General features: G+C 32.9%; 2 protein-coding genes across 4 annotated transcripts; one reads left to right on the top strand and one right to left on the bottom strand.

Annotated features, from left to right (window-relative positions):
- Positions 1–1,026: 1,026 nt before the first annotated feature.
- Positions 1,027–10,940, bottom strand: LOC147066388 (solute carrier family 66 member 2). Of its 2 annotated transcripts, XM_085955270.1 has the most exons (6): positions 10,549–10,938; positions 6,866–7,002; positions 5,933–6,016; positions 4,202–4,418; positions 2,654–2,786; positions 1,027–2,433 (listed from the first exon to the last, which is right to left on the bottom strand). In XM_085955270.1, exons 1-6 carry the CDS (start codon positions 10,749–10,751, stop codon positions 2,377–2,379), a joined length of 831 nt encoding a protein of 276 aa, XP_085811396.1. In that variant the 5' UTR covers positions 10,752–10,938; the 3' UTR covers positions 1,027–2,376. The 2 variants fall into 2 exon arrangements, with proteins under 2 accessions (XP_085811396.1, XP_085811397.1); XM_085955271.1 differs by lacking the exon at positions 5,933–6,016 and having other exon boundaries at positions 10,549–10,940.
- A 3,196-nt stretch (positions 10,941–14,136) lies between these two features.
- On the top strand, positions 14,137–18,969 carry LOC147066387 (mitochondrial import inner membrane translocase subunit Tim21). Of its 2 annotated transcripts, none has more exons than XM_085955289.1 (4): positions 14,137–14,186; positions 15,038–15,392; positions 15,907–16,089; positions 16,301–18,969. In XM_085955289.1, exons 2-4 carry the CDS (start codon positions 15,042–15,044, stop codon positions 16,448–16,450), a joined length of 684 nt encoding a protein of 227 aa, XP_085811415.1. In that variant the 5' UTR covers positions 14,137–14,186; positions 15,038–15,041; the 3' UTR covers positions 16,451–18,969. The 2 variants fall into 2 exon arrangements, with proteins under 2 accessions (XP_085811415.1, XP_085811416.1); XM_085955290.1 differs by having other exon boundaries at positions 14,137–14,233.
- The last annotated feature ends 158 nt before the right edge of the window (positions 18,970–19,127 follow it).

Below are 19,127 nucleotides of genomic sequence, written 5' to 3'. Positions count from 1 at the left end.
CAATATGTATATTATAAAATAAGGCTTCGAATAAAATATTTTGTCACTTTAATGGTGTTAACTGTCAATTTTCGGTGGAGACATTATATTATTTCAAATAAAACACAATATATCGTCACTGTTCTGGCAGAAAACACTAATTCGAAAAAATGACATTTGAGTTAGTTATACCAAAATGTTCCTTATTTCAAACTTTACCGTCTGGAAACCTTCTTAATAAATAAACAGTCTTTATTTTAAAGTCATTCTTTTTACGATTACTTAATAAACTCACATGATAGACCATTTCAAACATTTTAACAACTTCAAAGTCAAATTATTCAAAACTAGTATTCTCCAGTTAGTGTGTTCTGCCAGAACAGAGACAATATTATAGCTATCACATAATCCATATAATTTTAAACAGACTGCAACCAGTTTCGTTGACTCGGCTGATAATGTCCTATTTTAGTGTACGACACAAATCCTGATTTTTATTAAACCGTGTGGATTAAGTACTATCATATTGTGTTATATTTTGATTGAAATATGTTGTAGTGATAATAATATTATTGAAATGGGTTTGCACGTGGGGTTGCCAACTTGCGTGTCACCTTGCATGAAATCTACATTCTCCGATTTATACTTCTAAATCTCCGGCGAAGCCGAATCGATCTCCTCTAAAAAATATAATGTACCGCCGCTTTTTTTTGTCAGCAACTAGAGGAGGGCTGAAACCGTCGGAGACAATCGGTGCCGATTCGATGCCGCAGTCGACTGAGTGATTCTGGATAATCAACGTCAATTTGGCACCGCTTGACCTTAATAAACATGTTTTATTTCTGGATATTTCTTAAAACCCTATAAATTTAATTAGATTTAAAAAGAGAATTATAAATTGAAGTGATTCAATACCTGCAAAACTTTAAATTGAAAAAAAATATTGAAATTGAACATAAAAAAAAAGTTCTACCAGTTTTCAGTTAACTCTTGTCAAATTTACTAAAAAAATTAATCTGGCTGTCAGTCCACCTTTTTCTCCTTTTTGTCTGTCTTCAATGGGACAATACACTAAAAAATTGTCTAAATTTCTTTTAAAGACGGGATTATTTTTCAGAAAAATCTCCCCAGGATAGTGAGGTTAGGTTGGCAACCCTACATTAGATTGTTAGAAAAATTTTGCAATATAATCACAACGAAATCAAATAGCTAAATGGAGATAATCTTATTCTACTGTTGAAATTCAATAATTATATTAGTTTATGTTTTTCATCAATAAAACAAGTGTCACAGACAGCTATTATTTAAATGACAGTATTTATCGATGCAACAAACCGAGGAGAATACATTTATTTGTTGATATGCGTGTACTCATTAGTCATTATCGATATGGTTTCAAAGTCAACCTACAGATGAAATTACTATCACAACCTAAAATAATTATAATATATTATTGTGAATGAGATATTTTCAATTATCTATATTGTACATACTTAAAAACTGTTTCAATGAACATATTATTTAGTGTACTAAAAGTACTAATTCGGGGAGAACGCTTTGTCGGTGAGTTTTAATAAATTAATCAGTCCGAATCGAGTGAATTTACTGCACTTGAATATTTTATACGCGGGTATCTATTTTAGGGAATGTATAATTTTAATTAAAATAGTTTATTAAACATTATATTACAACCGATAGAAACCGTGACTAGATATCAGATTTTTACAGTCAAAGTAATTATTTTAAAATACGACATAGCAAAATTTAGAAATCGGCGACAGCTTTCAGATTTTCAATTACATTTTACATCGATTAAACTAATTTCTAAGTTCTAAAAACCACATGACATATTCTTAAATTATAGTCCAGATTATAGAAAATATATTAAATAAAAGATTAGAACATTCATCTGGGTGATCTATTATTCCGATTTACTCGTTAGAAAACCTTTCGATGAAAACCAAACGTTTTGGAGAGCGTGATATTTTGCTAATATTTCACAACCGCTAAAAGGTTTACAATAAATTACATGCCATATATACAAAATATAGTTTAGAGTAGAATATTATTTACAAAGCTTTTTGGAAAAACAAAACGATGCAGAAGGTTTTATATTAAGGTAACTATGGATTGTACGCAAATATCAGTTGAAATCATCGAGAAACCGATGATTCGATCGATACTAAATGAATAATGGAAGAGGGTTTGCGAAGATTACGGGGGCCACATTGTCAGTGCGCGAGACAGCCATTCAGAATTCAACGTCTTCAAATTTTTATGAAAAATAAAATCAATTAAACATTCGGGTAGAAAAACTAAGCGGCGGGATGTAGAGATCGGAAGGCGCGGGAAGAATGATGACGATGCTGTCTGCTATAAGTCTGTCTCGGTCCACTGCTAGTCCCCTCGGCGAGCCCTCCGCGCCGCCGCTGTCTTATGGCGGTACAACCAAACCTGGACAGCACCACAGAAATTAGATATCAATAAATATGTTAATTGAGAGTTAATAGAGTGAGCAAAAATGGATTTGAAATAAAATAAAGATTCCCTTTGATTAAGTATTGAATTTGTGACATGTGAACAATATGGATAAGTACATAATGATTTTCTATAAGTTTTAAGGGAAATCAAGTATGTACGTATTATTGTATTACATATTTAACATCACGAGTACCTGTATTAATATGACAGTATCCAAAGATACTTGCAAGCTGCCGCAAACCCAAAATTGTGGAGGAGCGCTTCTCAAAAGGAAGTAAACAGTCTTGAATATATCTCCGCATAGCCACATTATTACCATCGTAAGACTGAAAGTAAATATACATCATTACTTATTATATTACATTTATCGGTTATCCAAAATTAGATTCCTCTGATAAATAATACACCCTCAAATATGTAATACTCTCAGCTAACCTAATGAGATATCCAGGGTTCCAGTGGCTAGCTCAGGTGTCGATAGAACCCCGGATTCACAAAAAAAAATTAAATGAAAGAAATTAAATAAAAAAAAGGTCTTTCTTGTTCGTAACGTGGTCTTATATTTTTAATCTTTAGTTTTACAAGTTTATTTTCTGGTTTTTACAGTTACAGTCATCAGGTCCGCATACTTTGAATAAAGGACGCTCACTAACTTTTCTCTCGGGGTTCCCTTTTTTGAAATTCCTCCGAACCCACGCCGACTCACCAAAGAGCTCTCGCGATTGGCCAAATCCGATCGGATGATCTTTGGATTTGGCGAATCACGAGGCTGACTTTGGCGTTGCGCAATGCGTGGCAAAATTTACAACATTTGAATTCTGATTTATATATTTTATTTAGTCTTAAAATTATCTCTTTCATCCATCATCATTTACACTTTAAAATTTATCTTAATTACACCTCCGCCCAGTACGTGACCTATGAATAAAATATTTACGTAGTTGAGCAAGGAATCAGATTAGATGTTTTATGAAGCCGTTTCTAGAGGTTAGGGTTACATTTCGGCTTATAATTATTAAATGATTCTTTCACACCGGGAGAAGCCCGCCTGTAACAGGGATGTATCACTAACCTAACCGTGAACTTTTTGATATTCGGATGGGTTCGCCTGTTTTCGGTCAGTTACAGAGCAGCCCGTGTTACACGTAGAAAGTCATCAAAATTACTTTCAATATGAATAATTATTAAATTACTTACAATATAAATCACGCATTACCCTGACATTGCATCTGATTAAATGTTTAAAAATAATCATCGCTGTAGTTATCCGACTCCGCGCCAATGTTTATTATTAAGTTATCCATATGTGTTTCTATTCCTAAATCATTTGCCCTATAGGAATCTTCGGTTTTTAGCAAGTGCACACCTCACAGCATTTTTTCAATTTATTTAGAGTGCATTTTTATTAAGGAATAACAGATTAACAATTTTATGTTTTTCGCCTAAATTCTGTCTGCTCTGTATTCACTGATTCTTCAGCCAGTCTAGTCTACCTTTATCGGGTTTAAATCTGGGTGATACAGTGGAAGTCGTAAAACATCATGCCCATGTGATTTGATCATATTATTATCTATTTTCTATTTTATAACTGTAGGTGCGAGGCGTGCCTGAGATATTTTTTTAGTCGGAACGCAGCTCAGGGAGTCCGTCGCACATCGGATGAATGTTTTTTTTTATTAATATCCAATGGTGTCCACTTCAACAGGACGATAAAACAAAAAAATGAAAATCAGTATATTACCTCATTCCTTCGGTGCTTTTGTTTTGATGATTTTTTGAAATTTGCGGTGCTCCTATCATCGCCTCAGTGAAAACGGCGAGAAATCCTATAGTCTCCACGAATGCCGACACTTCGATAAGAAAGTATGTGAGGCCGGCACCCATCACAGAAAATACCAGCATGCAATCGACGTAGCTTTGGAAATCCGTCCACGCCCAGAAATATTTTCTTTCCATATCTAAAAATCAAGATATAAAAAATAATTACCAGCGTGACCATAAATATAAAATGAGGCCATGACAATATAAGTACTTACAAAATATTATCGATTAAAATTTTGTATTATTCCATTTGAGTCGTTATTTGTGACACGGGTTTCGCCTTTTGGCATGTTTAGGCACTTTGCGCACTCACCAATGTTAAATGCGCACCGATAATGAATATAGTTAAATCTTGATGCAATAAGTTAAAAATCTTATTACCTACTGATTAACGATCTAGTAGGTATAAAAACATATTTTGAATATTACAAGTGTTTGTAAAAACCCATAGTAGATATTGGAAACTAACTATCGATTGGAATTAAAATTTAAATTCCATCAAGTCGGTCGATAGTATTATAAGGTAAATTTCTCACTGTAGGTACTATAAAAACTTGCTATTACTATCATGGCAATAGAAATATAACATATCTTTAATGAACGGAATGAATATTGCTATCAAGATACACTTTCAAAAAGAAGTCAAACTTTTTTCTTTGAGTGTTTTATTCGGAGAAAGAAAATCTAAACAACAAAATATTAACACTGTGACACAAAAATATTACATACGAATTCTATTAAAAATGAAGCCCATAATTAATTATTATTGTGAATATGTGAAAGTGACCTTTTATAAGTAAAAAATATGAAATATTATATATATTGTACAAAACCATAATAATGCAATGAAGCGGCGAGATATAACATTTATTGGTAAAAAAAAAGATTCATAGAAAAAAAATAATGAATGAGTGAAAGTACAGCCTAGAAAAATTTGTTTATAAATCAGCATATTATAAATACAGATGAACAAAAATAAGCCAATAAAAATAATATCCAATTACTGAGTAAAGTAAATTATTATAAATTGGTATGCCATGCGATTGTTTTGATTATAAGAAAATTCTTTAATGTAGTTACGTACCATACCTACTTATATTTTATACTAATATTCTAGTAAAATAAATACACAAAACTGAAATATTAAAAAAATATTATGTAACTGAATGGTTTTTGCAGGATAAAATTAATATTATGTTGAATGTATGGGAATATTTTATATTGAAGTTCTTAAACTGCAATGCTATCAGTCTTATACACATAGGTAGTGCATATTTCAAATTCAGAATTTCAGAATAATCAATACAGAGTGAAAAGTTAAAATAAAATATCTGTATACTAAGCGGTTACATGTAACTTGTACGTATTACATTTCGTCGTAGCACAGTTGACGGTGAGCTGTCTTACCCGAAAGAACGTATAGCATTGAGTTTAATTTTGGTTATAATTTACTCAAACATAATTTCTGCAAGACATGCCAAACTAATTATAGAGTAGTAAGAAAACATTGTTAGTGAAAATAAAGACATGCAAAATGCATTAAATCAAAGACAAGACACCATAGCCAAACCAAATAATATGTAAGGGGGAGAGTGATCGTTATCCGGTGACGGGTGACGGGCATGCAGTGACCGTCGGAAATGGATCTCACCGTAGAAGCGATGAGCACTTTGCCCGGGGGGCTCCCCGTTCTCATGCCTTTGGTTGAGCCACCGAGCCACATCCTCCGATTGTGCTGGAGGTATGCCACAACATAGTATAGTACATAGTCATTATTAAGTATTTCGTAATATATTATCATAGAATAGGAAGAGATAGGACTTGTGGCGTAGAAATGACTAGGTCATAGCATTTTTTGGCAAAATAAAATAATGACACCGAAATATTGGCGGCATACTACGCTATTGGTAAAACTTTGGCGTCATTGTTCGGTAATTCTATTTTGTTAAAAATTAATGACCTAGAGAAATGACAATGTAAATAAAGAAGAACTTGAAAAATATAATATAAAAAGATGAGAAAACAAAATAGGGCTAATTTTTTTGTAATATTATAGCTACAATAACTAGAGTCACAATCATAAATAAGTGTCCGTCCAGCATTACGAATCAATTATTAATATTGGTAACTTTGACATTATTTTTTTGTAATTTTGGTCATTTTTATCTATGTACCTACAAAATATATGGATGTGATTGGATTTTTGCAGCAGATATAGAATCATCGATACTAAGATTAGAAATTATTATTATTATACTAAAAAAACAGTACTCGCACTGCTTACATAAAATATCAATTTGTGTGGACTTTTGCCAATATGGCAAAATAATTAACCGCATTGGGTAGTTCAAGGGTACATATTTATGACTGCGACTGTACATTTAGGATTGATTAATTTCATTATTCAAATACACCTGATGCAATCTGAATATAATTGAGATTTCTCTAGACAAATTCCACTGAATTAGTAATCACATTCATATTAATTCTCTGAGAATAATTCTCAAAGTGTTCAATGTGCACATCTTCTAAGTATTTCATTTTCAATTCCACACACATTTATAAGGATCGAAGAAAGACTCACCTGTGAAAATTCGTTCCCTCGCTCGAATTATTTGATTCTTTTTCCGAACGCTGACGCACAGGTGTATCATGGCGAACATTGTGAAATTCATTATTACGCTTTGAACCAAAAGGGGTATTTCATAGCGCTTACCAAACCTGCATGAAAATAAATTTCAATGAAAGATATAGGTAATAATTATTTCAATAAATTATGATAATGTCACCGGCATGTTTACGTGAGGACACGGGGTTCTCTTACTTATTATTTTAGAATAATCTCAGTCATTACATGTAAATCATAAGTATAGGCTGTAAATTACGGTCTTATGGTTACTTTCAAATTGGACGGCAAAATCTCTGGAATTGGGTGAGTGGTAAACATTATGCACAAATGGCGGGGCCCAAAGTAGCTCAAGAATTTAACATTACACATTTATTATTTATCACATCTACGATTACAACATATTTATTATAGGAGATTGGAGAGGAAGGGGCAACATATCCTCCTTTCTTTACGAGATAAAAAAAATTAGTGGGATTAAATTTTGTCGACTATCTGTCACGCGGGCGAGAAACTCCTACAGCCACTCAAAAAGGTTTACTAAGACACCTGACTGAGTCTTGGTCGCACATTGAAAATCGTCTCGTCTGGGATGTAAGTAGTCATAACTCAAAATTGGATGCAGTGTTGAACCTGTCTTCCGTTAGCATAGATAAGGCCACACTGGGAGGGTGATGTCAAGTCAATACGAATGAAAAAGTCACTATGCTACTTTTATCAAACTTAAATGTCGCATTCGAGCAAGGTGCGGAGGCACATTAGATTGCATGTTTTGTGAATAGACACGTTGACAACACATAATATCGCGGGCATAACAAGAAAATGCACGTGTAAACATCTACCTACCTACAACTTGCCAGATTGCATGCATGGATCAAAAAAGTTCAGAAGCTTCTAAATTTTCAGGTGACACCTCACATATTCCAATATTTGACCCTGCGCAGTAGATCGATAGTAGCGAAACTGTCGAAAAAAACGAATTACACCGTGCAAAACATTTTTGACGTTTACCAATTTTGAAAACCGGTCAAATAACACCATACAATGACAACATCGCGTCTCACTTACGCTTGAAGAATGAGACTGGCGAGACAGTCAGCACTTTTACATGTAAACAGTTATTATCGCGATAGTTTAAAATACACACTACATATTGGTGTAAATTCATGCATGTGTACACGCACTATTATAATGGTGGTGACAATGCATAAGATGCATTGTCTAATCTTGTTGAAATAAAGCCAGTGTTAGCTTGACTATTAGAAAGCTTGACCACTTATACCACGTCGTACAGTGCCTCAAATGACAAAAATTTATAATCTGTACATTGGCGCATTGAAAGATCACAACCTGTTTTAAGGTATCGCTAATATGTTCATATGACACATGCAATTTTTGTGATTGTTCTAAAATTTCTAAATAATGATGGTAATATGTATCTGATTGAGTGATTGCCTATCTATGCTTAATAATTGACACGGTTTGTGTTTTCACAGGCGGTTGCAGCTTCTCCGTAGTCCGCGTCCGCTCCTGAGGTGGAGCATGTGGAAACTACGCGGTGCCTATAAAAATCCCTGTCCATCGCTAGTCATCTTTCCAGTTTATAGATACATTTTGCTGAATAACATAATTTGAAAACACAAATCTTGTGAATTATTCGTTGAATAAAAGAAACGGTTTATTACTTAGATACATTTATATTATATAAAAATGTGAATACTGTGGTTTCCTTACGAAATGGTCAGTGTATTAGTATGTATGAGTTAACTCATTCACTGCGGACCTGTTAATTACCACATTTAATAACACAATCACTGCTAACCTTTTAATTACATTTAAATAACACATTAATTATATCTAATGGCCAATGACTCCAAACGTGCCAGTCGCGTGTTAGCACTAAATGAGTTAACATGCTAATAGTATCTAATGGCTAACTAATGGCAACGCACCAGTTGCATTGGACGTACGGATGAGTTAATAAAACAATGGGGTCTTTTTACTGGTTCTCCGCCACCGCTCGCATCTGTCAGTGAGCGCAGTGTTGCCAACCGAACTATAATTATAATACACTTTGGTTCGCGTACTATTAAAAAAGTATAGTACGTCAAAAATACCATAATTTTGAAAAATGGAATTAATTGAATTCGCCGAATATGGACGTAATCTTGCGTTGTATACTCTAAGAAACTAACGTGACAGTTAATGACTGCGGCTGGTGTTAGCATTTTTCGGTCGTAAGAGGTGTTTTAATAAAGCAGGGCATCGGAATTTCTCGAATTCTCCGTTATGTTTATGTGACAAACAAAAAACTTACATTTTCAACACGTCCTATAATTTTTGCCGAAATACTATAATGTCTTGGACCGCGTACTATAATTCGGTGACAAAAAGATAGCTGAATTCCAAAATGGCGACTGACAGATAAAGACGACAGAGAACCAGTAAAAAGCACCAAACAATGCTCTCCATCCAAAACATATTTCAGTTTCAGGGTTTATCTTGGCAATATCTGTACATATTATTGTTATAGCCTGTAGTTGTACGCCCGTCTTTTTGTATTTATATCAATACCAAGTATTAATAAGCAAACGCATAAAGGGGTCAGATAATCCAACATGTAAATAAATAAGGTTTGTTTTATAAAGCGTTGTAGCCTCTTCAGTTCACTATTAACTGAGCCCTAACTAAGGAAGCATCGACTGTATTGAATCAGGTTATTATTAAGTTGTTGTCCATCGTCAGAGAACAGATAATAAATAGAATACCGATAGGCTATATTCAATACACCGCATGTTGATGCAGTGTTTTGAATGTGTGAGTGTCCTATGAAAAATGAAGTACACATTATGCACGTGCAATAGTGTGTGTAATACACCAACATTAAAGAGCGTAAATTCATAAACCGAGAGCAGTTTTCAGTATTCGACGTACAATATATTATTGACACGTGTGCAAGTTTAATTCGGATTCTTCCTTACTCGAGTAGGTTACCTGCTATCGCCTTACCCGTTATGTATTTCTGAGTTCCCTGCCCATCGTATATTCTACTATACATTACTATCAAGTTATTGATCCATTATAATAAATCCAATAAAAATATAAAATAACTGTTTTACATGAAGTCGATCCCGCCGTTCCATAACATGAGTGAATCTAAATTTGTGTTTAAACGCTTGTGGTTTTCACAATCAGGCAATAGTATGATACAAATAAATCTGTAATGTGAAAAAACAGCCTATACATGTATTAAAAACCCTTGTTTTTAGCCTTAATTTTATATATTTTTGCCCAGTCCTACAGAGAATGTTTTCATTCAAGTCTTTGATATATTTACAAATATTGTCAAACAATAGCCTCAACTGCTAATAATCATAATGGTTGTGTTGTTAAGATAAGATAATAATGGGATTTTTTATGACTTGCAATAAGTACTTAAGTACTTGAGGTTAACCAAAGTCAAATGTCATCATTTTCAATTGAAAATATTGACCTTGTAAAAAAAAAACTTTCAAAATTTTCATGAGCAATGAAATGAACGATACTCAATTAACGACGTAGGTTTAAAATGAGCACCCGATAGTTTTTTTTTATTAATTTACAAAGACATAATATTGTATGGGTTACAGAGAATTTATTACCAAAAGAGGATCCTAAGTGTGTTTGCTACTAGAAGAGATAGGCACACGTAAAGTGAAAATCCCTCCGCATCTTGCGTTTGTTTTATTTGCTGATATTGTGGAATGTATGGAGTCACTCCACCGATAACCATAGCGCCAGCTGCGCCCCATCCTACCAGATGGCCCACTGTCAAACCCAACTCGTCCGATATTATCCAGTCCATGGTGGGAAGTTATTTGCTTTCGGTGTCCGCTATCCAAGTAACGTTTTTTGAGGATAAATGCTTATTGTGCGATCCCTCTCGTTTAGAATTAACATTGTAGATCAGATTTGAAAATTATTGACCCTAATTGACAATTTGACTGACAGCGAGACCCAGAAGCTGCCAACATATTAGTGTCATAGTGTCTATGGATCAGTGCTGCCATCTTTTTCTCACCGAATAGTACGCGGGCCCAAAAATTATAGTATTTTGTCAGAAGTTATAGTACCTACGCATTGTTTTGGGTTGAAAATGTATAGTTTTCTAGTATGTCACAAAAAAAGCATCCGATTAATGGAGGTTTGAGAAATTCGGTGTCATTTTTTTTACCTTTTCCGGTTACGTGTAGTAATTTTAATATATTTTAGAAAATTATAATAGGTACGCACTGTTTATTTCATCGATGGGCAAAATCTTCATTTTTGATCAGTGCATGGTGAAACAGAAATAATTTAAGTTATAAATCCTCGAAGACTATAATAAATAAGATGTTGCTTACTTTATTACTCCAATGGACTAACATGACATTTGTTCTATAATAATAATGCAATAGATATAAACTAATAAACTCGGACCCTTTTTTGTGTGACTTTTTGTTTGAAAATAGGGTGACTACAAAGAGATTGAAGACTGGAGAGGGAACATGGCATCATTTATGTACTAAAAAATACGAATCGGAGAAAGACAGTTGGTATGGTTGGTATTCTGGAGCTGCTACTTCAAGTTCGTGTCGTAAAACAAGATGGCGGATATAATATTGTTTACTCTCGATCTTAAAAGCAGTAAGATATTTTCGTCGACGTTTTAAGTTTAAAAAAAAAACATGGTCTCTTGCAGTGCAATAAGATGCAAAGCCAGGAGAAATACCGGCGTATTTTTTCACAGGTATTTATAATAATATTACATTTTCCTTTACGTTTATTGACAAATGAGTATTGTATTATTCTACGTTATTATTCGGTGGAAGAATACAAATGAGTCATTTCGGAACAATATTCATATTAATTAATAATAATACTATTAATTTTTTTTTTTTAATATTTATACATTGATAGTTTTTCCTAAAAGATCTTTTACAATAACAATTCACAACTTTTACATCAAACGTCAAAGGTTGTTTATTGTGAAAAATCCAGGGTCGTATACATAATATTATTTTGAACCCAAAATATACGATGTGTTTGTCAAAGTAAAAACTGTTAGTGCTAGTTAATGACATTCATTATTTACATAGATTCTATATTTCATTTCAGAGTTAAATATATTTTTAAGAATACGGGAGAAGGAATAAAGGGCGGGAGAGCTGGGTGCCATCTCAATATTCATTATCTGTGTGGGAATAGACAATATTTTAATAGATTAATTATACTTAGGAATCAATAGTTTTTCAAAATATTATTTTCTCAACGCTGACTTTCATACATTATATTTCAAATAAAAACATTTTCGTTTTAAATAATCGATTTTTCTCTGATAATATTATGTTAAAATATTGTAATTAACTATATAATAAAATTTTCAACATATCTACCTGTATTTTGTGTCTTAGGTTTATATAAACAAGAAATTTTATACACAATGTGTCAAAAACGAACCCATGTTAAATTTTTATTTTATAAAATATTTTCAAAATACACATGTGTAAATAAGTAGGTAATATAATAAACTTATTTTTTGTTTGTAATTAACTGTAATTATTTGTGTTTTTTATTTAACAGTTTTATCTAAACAATAATGCTATGTTATTTTATATAGAACATCGAAATATTTTATATAGAAGAAACATCGCAAGGTATTGTAATCCAATTAATTATAGGTGCCTAAAGATAGCGTAATCACTCTAAAATGAAGAAAAAAAGTTAGAAGAAAAATAATTAAAAAATGGTTGTCTCATATTTTTGTGTGGTCACCCGAGTGAAAAAAAATCGGTGTGTGTACTTATGTACCCGCGTTAAAAGCTATACTTCTTTGGCGTAACAAGACAAAAACAAAACTTGTGATAACCTAGATTCTTCTCTAGCTCTTAATTATCTTGTTAAATTACACACTCAAGAAAAGGGATCGCTTATTGGAACGCCGTTGGTTTATTTCTATACACTTTAACTTAATATATTACTAAATTATATAATTATTTATCGTTGTTTTTATTTTAAAGTAACAACTGCCACTGTGACGTTTAATAGTTTGTTTACGTAATGAATTGCAAATGACCGACAATAATAAATTCGCTGCCTAGGCAACGGAACAATTCTAAACTATAATTTTATACTGTATAATCGTCAAGATTGCATTATCATACTGTGGCGTAAAGGTAGTGCGTTCGGCTGATAACCGAACAATCGTGGTTCGAATCCAATCGAGTGCGATTTTTTTCGTGTGAAAAAATAAATTATGCTTTACTTACATGTCACACGCCAAAAATACACTCTGATCTAATTTTCCAAACGCGTCTAAATAAGCATAACTTCAAAAAAACAAATCGTATTATTTGATGACAGCATATTGGAAAATCCATCCACTATAAATACGTCTTGTTGGCTACGAAATGTGGCTACGTGCCCATGTCTGGTCTATTTTGTTCGTTACAAAATGTAACGAAGATTTGATAAATTCTGAATCATATTTTTTTACCTCTTCCGGCTCAAAAATCGTACCACATAGAAAACTTAATTTTAATAATAAATATGACCATAAAATATAATATAATGTAATAATAAGATGGGGTCCTTTGACAAATTCACATTTTTTAATTGTTTATTGTAAGTTTATCTTTGAATTAAAATAAAAAATAGTTTTCTTTTTAATGTTTTCAGATACATATTTATTAATTATTAATACAGTTGAAATTGATAATTACCAACAAAAAACATCTCAGATTGCAAGCTTTGACTCTTTCCGCTAGGTGTCTCTGGTAGGTAAAGACATCGCCAATATCAAACATGTTTGAAATCCATCGAGCCTGGCTAAAAGTCCGCAGATCTGGGGTGCTCCACGCGAAAAAAAGTCCGAAGACTGGAAGACTGCGTGCTAATGAAGCACAGGCATAAGAGGATAGTTTGACGAACCAAGAAAAAACTTGTTCAAAAGAGTTTTAAAAAATCCTTGGCTTTGATTTGAAACGTAATTTTTCAAATTTGCCGTAAATTTATTTTTTACCGGTAAAGATTAAAGAAAGATCTCGAAATTTGTCAAGATTCATGTTATTTTCTTTGTGAAAAAACAAAAAACATTATTTTCAAATCGAAGTCGACGCGTACTATAATTTTTGACGAAATACTATAATATATCTTCTTGAATCACGTAAATTCCGTAACAAAAATTTGGCAACACTGTTATAGGAATATTCATTCCATAGACTAATATTGATTCATTCAATGTTATTGGCTTTTTCTAAAGGTGAGGTTATGTATTCGTAAATGAAAACATTTAATATTCTAACCTAAGTATGCATTCATGCATTATAAATAATATTGTAAAAGTGAACACAATTTTTTTTATTCTATTATTTAATCATTCAACATTTTGACGGTGTTATTATTATTGTGCTAGAATAATTAGAAAATAATTATTTTGACAGTTCAATTTTTTTCTTAGTACGATTTGGGGTGATTTAAGCACCTATTTCATTAAAATTCAATCTTATTTCTTCAATAACGTACATATTCATATTATAACAATAATAAATCTTGCAAATGGTGATAATGGTTCAACCATTTCCATGAAAACAAAGATTCATTCATGCTGTAGCATAGAATATTGAAATGTCAATATAGGTGTATAATTATTATGTTTTGAGTATGACATACTCGTATGAATGATTTATACGTTTGAAGTGTGCGTGCTATAATATGTCATAGAGTTGTTCCCTTTATCACCTTATATCAATTTGAAAGTATTAGCATTAAGTATTAGAAGCTTAGAAAACTTAATCGGGTGTGTTGAAAAGACAACATCTTCGAGGCTAAGTTTACGGCCTGAGTGGAAAGCGTTCGGCGGGGCGTGAGCGGCGAGCGCAACTCAAACGTATAACCATGTGTGAAATGTTCGTAGACAATTTCTTTTTTGGTTTACGTCTATATGGTTAAATGTTTGAGTTGCACACGCCGCTCACGCCCCACCAAACACTGCCCACTCAGGCATTAAAGGAAAGCTTCCGTCGGTCAGGGAAATTTATATATTTCATGCTGAGACGTATGGTGTTGATTTAATTTGCTCACTTCATTGTAATTATGTATTTATTTTTTTAGAAGAATGTCTACAATATCAAAGCTTTCATCGCTACTGAGATGTCAGAATAGATTATGTTATAACAATGCGGTCTCAAATAGCCGGATGTATATAAAATTCTTAGAAAGACGAGACTTTTCATCGGTAAAAACAAAAAATGCTGTGGGCGCAGCGAAACCCACAGCCGATGTGTCCACAGATGTCCGACCGTTGGGTGAAAAAATTAAAGAGACCACAAAGACCGTCTCTTATATGGGCGTCATATTAGTCGGCATGGGGGTGACCGGAGTAATTTTCTATTTTGTATTCAGAGAATTATTTTCCAGTAAAAGCCCAAATAGCATTTATTCTGCGGCCTTGGAAAAATGTATTCAGGTGAGGACCCATCACTTCACTGTCATCTTTTACTATTTACTTGGTGCATGTTCTGTATTTTACTACTTCATTATTTAGCCAGGAAATGAGTTTCCAAGCATTTTTCAGTACATGTACCTTCATAAAACAGACAAGTAGACAATGCCGAGTAGGGGTTCGATTCCAGGATATCGAGATTAGTATTCTCTCACAGTTCTCGTTGTCCGAAAAGCTGTCGCTGATCTCATAATGCTGTGGAGAATCTAAATTGGTTAAAACCGAAACCGGTTAACCGAGCCACCTCACATTTCTAAAATAGCCAAAAATCGAGTAATTTTACGCAGTTAACCGACCGAATTCTTAGTAGGTATGTGTATGAACAAAAATAAAATTATGTAAAAATACTCCGACAATTGCGCAGCGCGGCATGACAACCAATAAACTGTCAGCTACTAAATTTGTTCATCCCCAATGAACTGATTATTTTTTTTATTATTATTATTGGCGGGAATAATTTACGCTCTACATGTTTTAGGATCCATACGTGTCAGATTCCCTCGGTGCTCCCATCAAGGGTTTTGGCGAAGAAACGTCCAGGAGACGGAGAACTCACGTCAGCCATGCTTTTTATCAACGAGACGGGGCAAACTGCATCAGAATGCAATTTTATATCAAAGGAACTAGAAATGAAGGCACTGTGCAACTGGACATGAAAGAAGTAATATAAAATGACCATTTTTATTGAGTTCTCTAGCAAAACTTGTTAAAACTGACTAGGTTAACTGACCTCTCATCTTAACACTTTATTTACAACAAGAAATGCAAAGTAGGTACGCCGAATGCCTGGTAAAATTCCTGATGACAGGTTGTCTCAGGCCCCGTCATTTAATATTTCTGAGTTTCTAATTGTGAATCTGATTTTATTTCAGAATGACAGCGGACAATTTGAATACCGCTATTTGCTGGTGCAGTTAAACGATTATTCTCGAAGAGTGATTGTTTTGGAAGACAATCGAGCGGCGACTGATAAAAAATCCTTCGCATCAGAATCGTTACAGCCATTGCCAAATATTATGTAAATCGACTTCCTCATCTCCATTTTATTGTCCCACTTCCGAAGGTCTTTATCCGTCTTTAATGTACAGATGGTGTATTTGCATACTTTTTGGTGGTTGGTGAATGATTTCATGTAAATTTTTCTGTCTTGTGTTTTAATTGACATGTCTATTGAATTCTGATTCATTTCGACAGCATATCATCGCTTTGAATTGCCTTGAAGATTTATCCAGTGGCGAAGACTCCATACTACACGATTATTTAAAGCTTACCTTCTTAAGAAAAATAATTTTTAATTGCGCTAGCGTACTTAAATAATAACTTGATTATTTTATATTCTACAAAAATAATATAATTTGCGACATCTGTTGTATATGTAGGAATGTATTATAAATTGTGTACCACCTAGATGGACATGTCTTTACTCCTATTGGGCCAGTAGTATTGGTACTAATACATAGCAGAAACCAACACAATCATACAAAAGCTTCAAGTAATTAGGTACACTTCATGCATACAACACATACAAACATTTACACACACAATGTCAAAACCAGTGTCATACTATCATGTGTCATGAGTAGGGAGCGAATTTATATGCACTTAAAATTAATAAAATATGCACTAAAACCGAAGAAATATGCAGTTAAAAGTTGACATTTTTTGTAGGAAAAAATTGTAAATACCCACTTTACCCAATATTAGATACTGAAAAAAAATCGAACTAGTTAATAATTTTTGAACATAATACGATAGCAGATCAAAAAAACACAAACAATGAATATAAAGTTAATCAATTACAATTTTCAAAATAGTTTTTTCACAAGTACAAATAATTGAATAATAAATGCAATTTAAACCAAACATAACTTAGAAAACAAAAACGACACACTTAGCTATTCCTAAATACTATTTTCTGTTTTTCGCCCGAAACAAAAAATTACAATATTTTTTTCAATATGCTCTGGCATTAAATTTTTCCGCATAAGTAGGTCAGTATTTTGTTTATATGCGGAAAACGACCTCTCAACGTCTACAGAGGTGATAGTGCAAACTTTAAATAAACGTGCCCGAGTTGACTTCACTTTTTCTGATAAATCCACAGCTCGGAGATGGCATTAAAAATGCAAGTGCATCTAACTTTCTCTACCTTCCCAACTTAGTTATATTTCGATAAAATAATTAAAAAAAAAACTAATATTATAAATTCAAAAGCTCTAAAATATGCATTTATTTATGAAATGTGCACTAATGTCTCAAATATGCTCTAACGGTTCAAATATGCATTTATATGCACAATAAAATTTTATTTTTGGATTCTGTGTCTTTTAAAACAGATTTCTGTGTAACTCCCATAGCTGTGCATACACCCTAACAAAACATGCACTAGCATATAAATCCGAGCCCTAGTCATGAGGCTTTTTGTATAAAGTCTAATAGGCTCTATGTATACATTCATTTTTGGTACTGGCTGGATTCGTCCCGTATTCCCGTGGTCTGAGCATCTGACTCAATTTTCTAATCGAGTTTGAATCGCAACTGGGCATTACTTTTTTTAAATATCTATTTTAGTGCCTGTTGTCTTTTTTGTGTTATATCTATTATAAAAAGGTAACATAATATTTTTTGTTCAGTAAGAAGATTAACAAAATTCAAATTCAAGTGCGTACTATAAATATGGCTATCCTAGTATTTTTTTTCAGTTATCTACCACAGCCTACGTATGTACCTTTAACAGGCACCCTTCGCCCCTGGATTTATCTAACATATAATAATATCATTATTCAACGGCAAAACTCATTAGGTGACAATATGTTAACTATTGCATGCATTTAACGAGTTTTAACTTTGATACAATGCTACATTATTGTATGGGGTTGATCCGAAGGCCGAAATCTCGAAAGCTGTAACCTTACTCTGAGATCTCGAAAAATAAACGCTTTTTTAATCTTTTTTAAATGGGTAAATGACCTTCAATTATAATGTCAAATTGAGTAGAGAGCTTAAAAATGTTCTATTAACTTACTAAACAAAGTCTTCATAATATTAATATTAGAGTGCGAAAATTATAAGTTGAAGTGTCATGGCCGCCGTTGTGGCGTTGCGATATATTATGAAAGGATTGACAGTATTGTAGTTCTCGAAACGGCCACGTTTCACATTAAACTTGACGCAGTTTAGCCTCATTACTGAGGTTGGTGATTACTGGGTTATTAAGATCATTGAGTAAGTTACAATTGCAATTCAATACTTTTTATTTATCAGAATATAAATAAAATATTTTTTTTGAGATTACAGCTTTTGTGACTTTGACCATTTGAGATTTAAACCTCCGGGATTTTAATCCAAAGCCGTTTTATGGATGTGCCCACCTTATATATTTAAGTATAACTTTCTTCATTATTTTTTAAAATTGTACTATAATATGAAAGCCGTGCATTTTTCACTGAATGGCAAAACCAGTGCATATTTTTTTGACTGGAAGTAGAGTAACAAATGAACGGTACGGTTACTGCATACCAATTATGCTAGGTTCTGTACCAAAAAAAGAAAAATTACAAATCAGTACCTACGTTAGTTGCGCGGTGTTGCCATTCAACAACAAACTAGTATTCTTTAAATTTTTTTTGTGTAAATGAAATTTTATTTTAAAGCTTGCAGTTCTCTGCTGTGGACAAAATTGTACTAACGAAATAGTTA

This window comes from Rhyacophila brunnea, unplaced genomic scaffold (assembly GCF_057557595.1).
Source record: "Rhyacophila brunnea isolate RB1 unplaced genomic scaffold, BYU_Rbru_1.0 scaffold_5, whole genome shotgun sequence".
Lineage (NCBI taxonomy): Eukaryota > Metazoa > Arthropoda > Insecta > Trichoptera > Rhyacophilidae > Rhyacophila > Rhyacophila brunnea.
This window is presented reverse-complemented; position numbering and strand designations above follow the sequence as displayed.